Genomic DNA, 5,001 nt, shown 5'->3' with positions numbered 1-5,001 from the left:
GAATTTGAAATCGTTGGTGTGTAGAATTTAGAATAAAATAGAATTTTGTTCTTTATAAATAATTTATAAAAATAAATTATAAATAATTATAAAAGTAACTAAATTACATTTTTATTTGTACAGAACAAATGTTTTAACCATTTTTGGAACATTATTACATATTGATCATACGAAATCTCGTGAAATGCTAAGCATCATGTGCAATTTCAAAATTCTATATTTGTAAAATTTTGAAATCTCGTGATTTCAAATGTAAAAAATTCTTCAAACCAAACATGAAATTGAAATGAAATGAAAATCAAAATCCATTACAACCCCACAAGCCAAACGGGACTTTTGGACAACTTGTTTTTATCAAAATAAGTTGTCATAATTTCGTAATTATTAATGAGAAAAGTCCGAAAAAAATCCAATAAACTTTTTCATTTTGAATGATTTATGCTCTAAATTATTATTTTGAATCAAAAAACCATTAAATGTTCTCATTTCGAATGATTAAGTTTCTTTACTATTTTTTTTTAAATGAAAAAACCATCAAACTTTAACATTTTGAATAATTAAGACCCTGGATTTTTTTAAAAAAATACACCATCGAACTTTTTTGGGTTAAAATGATGTAAGTAACCAATTTTTAGTAGTGTGATGATTTATTTATTAAAAAAATATCTAAAGACTTAATCAATCAAAATAAGAAAGTTTAATGATTTTTTTTATTAAAAAAGATAATTCAAGAACTTAATCATTTAAAATGAGATATTTCATTGAGTTTTTTTTAACATTTTCATTATTAATTAAAAAAATTGGGCATTAAAATTAAAATTAAAATAGTTATTTCAAAGATCCCAATATTTTAAAATATTCTACAAAATTCATTATCTTAATATTGGAAACAATTAAAATATTATATATCTGCTTAATATTAAGTTTTAAAGATATATACATTTTTTTTTATCTATTTCTCAATTTTAAAGAACATTTTAGCATATACAGTTGTTGGAATAAAAAGCATTTATATTTCTAAGATTTCTATTTTAACATAGCTACAGAAGAACGATGTTTTTACTTACATTTTCCATTTCCTTAATCCAAAAACAAACTAAAATGACTGAATTACCCTTCAAAGTCTTGCAAACTAGGATTTTTCAATTATAAAAAGGAATTACAGGAAGCACACTAATTACAATTATAATCTTCCCAAAATACCCTCAGAAACTTCAATTAGAAAAGGAAAAAAAAACATAACTAAAATGCCCAAATTCGTAATTTTATCATCTGGCTAACTCCGAGTGCAAAGACGCGTTTAGCTCCACTTGTTCCGCCTCCCATCTTGCCTTGGCCACCACTCCATCATGCATCGGCACGTAATCCTGCAATCATATTTGCATTAATCACTTGTACCCTAAATCCCTTCATACATGTATCGATCAGTATACGAGCTTATATATGGTACCTCAAGTTTTTGAACAAGCTCTTTGGCGTTCGGGGCAGAAACGATGATGTGACGCTGAGCTGGCATGATGAATCCGTCATCCACTGCCTTGTCGATGAAGACAAGCAGCGAGTTATAGTAACCATCCACGTTCAGCAAACCCACCTATCGTATCATCGGGATTTTTAATATGCATTAATGATTTGTACTGTATAATCATACATCTACAAAAATTGCAAGATTTTACGTTTTCCAGATTTGGCGAAACAAATGAAATGAAAGGCTTCGTTTGGTTTGGTTACTTACAGGTTTGTCATGAATTCCAAGCTGGGCCCACGTTATAACCTCTAATAATTCCTCCAATGTTCCATATCCACCTACAAATATTTAATACCAAAATTAATTAAATATTTTTTTAGTTATTTTCAAAATTAGAAATTTTAATTGAATTTAGAATTGAAATATCTTTGTAAACCCAATTAAATTAAATAAAATCATATTTATTTTTATAATAAATAAATAAATTGTTTATTGTTGGTGGAATTGGGACCTGGTAAGGCAATAAAACAATCGGAATGACGAGCCATTTCAGCTTTTCTTTGATGCATACTAGATACTGCTCTCACTTCTCCAACTGTTTCTCCAGTTATCTGCAAAATATCCATTCATAACTTATTATATATATATATATATATATGTGTGTGTGTGCGCGCTCGTGCACGCACACACGAATGTTCAAATGAAAAAAGGCAAAAAGGTTGAAAATGTGTGATAAAATATTCATATGTGAATCATTGGTAAATCTAATATGAACCCACGTTTGTTACCAACCTTTTTGATGATTCACATACAAAGATATATGAACCAACATTTCTTTTTACCAATTATTCACATATGAATATTTGTAAACGTTATCATATATATATATATATATATGTGTGTAATACCTCTTTGCACATGAGAGTCTTGGGAATAATCCTGAGAAGAAATTTTGTATTGAAGAAAATTAGATACGAGAGAGAGAAATAAAGGGTATAAAGGTAAATTGAGAGGGGAAGTACCCTAAAACATGGCCACCGCCCCGATGAACCTCCTGCGAAACCAATCCCATCAACCCAACACTCCCTCCACCATAAACAAGATCCAGCTTCCTTTTCACCTTCAAAAACATATAGATATAAGATCCAGTGTATGTATAGGTGGAGGGTAAAACCGGAATTTAAGGAAAAGACCATATATATATATATACCAGTTCTTGGGCTAGATCAAGTGCAGCATCTCTGTAACAATCTCTTTTGCCAGCACTGCTGCCACAGAAAACACACACAGTTTTGAATCTTGATCTTGTAATGACTCCTTCCATCTTAATTGTTTCCAATATTCGTGGGTTTGAATTAATGGAAGGTGGGTTGGTTTATATACGGATGTTATAATGATAACTGGATGACTCTTGGAACTATATTGGGCCACGTACTTTAAGGTTATAATGGTAATTACTCCACCCCACACACACACTTTCTTCAATATTTTTCATTTTTTTTGTTATTTTATTTTAATTTTATAATTTATCCCAATTAGTGCATCAAATCCGATCTAAATATGGAAATTATTTATGTGTAGAAATTAATATTGGTATTAGTATTTAATGATTTAATTTACATGAGAAAACAAAGATAATAGTTGTTTAATTTAATTAAAAAATGACGTATCTCCATACAAATTGGGGGGTGGGGCCCATTGATTTATGAAATTTAATGGATCCAGTCTTTTATGTTCTCATGCTCATGCCTTGCAAACATCCATAACTCAATAGCAAATTCACATCTTCCCACCATAAATCAAATCTCCTTAAATCCAACTCCTCCAATTTCTAAGACATCCTAAATATATATATAACTCCAATTTCCAAGACATCCTCTCTCTCTCTCTCTCTCTATATATATATATAAAGAGGTGAGTTATTATACAATCTTTTACATTTATACAATCAATACAACTCAATCTCAATCGTTCATTTAATTTGATAAATATGTTATTTCATACAAGTTTTTATTGTTTCTTAATATAATGTATTGATAACAATTAATGAACTTTAATCATCTTTCATAAATATTCAAATAATAATAAATGAACTCTCATCATTTTCATAAATATCGCAATTGATTGTGGTGCATTGGTTATACAAATAAACATTGTTGCATTTGAAATATACCTTATATATATATATATATATATATATATATATGAGTAGGTTCAAAAGAAAAAATAAACATTTTATGAGAATACAAGAACATATAGACACTTAATATATGATTACATACATGATACACAAACTTAATCATATATGATTAAACACATGGTGCATCGACAACATATAGACACTTAATCATATATGTTAAACACATTCAACTTCTGCTTCATTAGAATAAGGTTTGTCTAAGGGGGTGTTTGGGATTGCTTATTTGAATCAACTTATGCTTTTCTACAAAAGCACTTATCCACTTATTATAAGTCAGAAGAGTTTAACTTCTTTAAAAACTCTTTATTACCGGTTTGACACCGGTATAAGTTGTTTATCCAAACACTCAAAAGTGCTTATTACCGGTGTCATACCGAAATAAGTCAATAAGTTGTTTTTATAAACAATCTCAAACACCTCCTAAATATGGTTCACCGAAGAGAGGAGAGAAGAGATTTTTAAAATCCTTAAAATACCCTTAATTAATATTTTTAGTTAAATTTACCATAATTATTAATATTCTAATTAACCTTTGATTTGTGGTTGAGATTATATCTCATGATTATTACAACTTCTTGAGTTATCACCTGAATGACCCTCTCTCTCTCTCTATATATATATCTAGAGAGAGAGAGACTAGTTATATGTATAATTAACATGACATCTACTGTTATAAATGGAGAAAAGAAATGTAATAATTAAAATAGAAGTGTATATTTAAACAAAATAGAAATTAATAATGGTATAAATGGCTAAATATCCTAAATTATTTTTATTTTATTTTTTTTAAAAAGAAATCAATGACGTGTTTAGATGAGTTTCTTTTATCATGTTAAACTTTCATATAAACACAAAATAAACCTTCACAACAAGCATATACAAAATTTTCATACTTTGTCTCACCATCTTTTATATATATATATATATATATATATATATGAGAGGAATATTTTGCAAACCAAATTATTTGTATAAAACGTGAAAATCGTCAATTTTATAGTTTATTTTCGTAAAAAAATTCATAAATTTTTCAATATGATGAAATTGTTTCGAATAATTCATTTCAAGTCATTATGAACACTATCATCTTAATTCTAATAATTTTAGTAAACAAATTTCATTAAAATCGAGAAATACATGAAACAATTTAATTTTTATATAAAAACAAAAAATTTATTAAACATTTTCATCAAGAAATGAATTGTTTGAAACAATTTCATAAAAAAAATTTCACTAATGTAAACAACGAAATTGACAGTTTTCACGGTTTATACAAATAATTTTGGTTTACATTTTATCCCTCCCATATAATATATATATATATATATATATA

General features: G+C 27.5%; 1 protein-coding gene across 1 annotated transcript; it reads right to left on the bottom strand.

Annotated features, from left to right (window-relative positions):
• Positions 1-1,063: 1,063 nt before the first annotated feature.
• On the bottom strand, positions 1,064-2,819 carry LOC112509540 (cytokinin riboside 5'-monophosphate phosphoribohydrolase LOG5-like). Its single transcript, XM_025114542.1, has 7 exons — positions 2,679-2,819; positions 2,491-2,588; positions 2,377-2,407; positions 1,980-2,079; positions 1,736-1,806; positions 1,451-1,594; positions 1,064-1,367 (listed from the first exon to the last, which is right to left on the bottom strand). The coding sequence occupies exons 1-7, from the start codon at positions 2,790-2,792 to the stop codon at positions 1,269-1,271; spliced, it is 657 nt and encodes a 218-aa protein (XP_024970310.1). The 5' UTR covers positions 2,793-2,819; the 3' UTR covers positions 1,064-1,268.
• Positions 2,820-5,001: the final 2,182 nt, after the last annotated feature.

The sequence above is a fragment of the Cynara cardunculus genome (assembly GCF_001531365.2).
Source record: "Cynara cardunculus var. scolymus isolate 2C chromosome LG 3, CcrdV1, whole genome shotgun sequence".
Lineage (NCBI taxonomy): Eukaryota > Viridiplantae > Streptophyta > Magnoliopsida > Asterales > Asteraceae > Cynara > Cynara cardunculus.
The sequence above is the reverse complement of the archived record's forward strand: the minus strand, read 5'-3'. Positions and strand labels throughout refer to the sequence as shown.

Bases quoted from the DNA above. Each gene is read 5' to 3' on its own strand.
- LOC112509540 (XM_025114542.1), bottom strand. From the start codon at position 2,792: ATGGAAGGAGTCATTACAAGATCAAGATTCAAAACTGTGTGTGTTTTC. The intron at 2,408-2,490 runs GTACTTCCCCTC...ATTTCTTCTCAG, and splicing joins GGCGGTGGCCATGTTTTAGG to GATTATTCCCAAGACTCTCA. The intron at 2,080-2,376 runs GTATTACACACA...GATATTTTGCAG, and splicing joins AGACTCTCATGTGCAAAGAG to ATAACTGGAGAAACAGTTGG.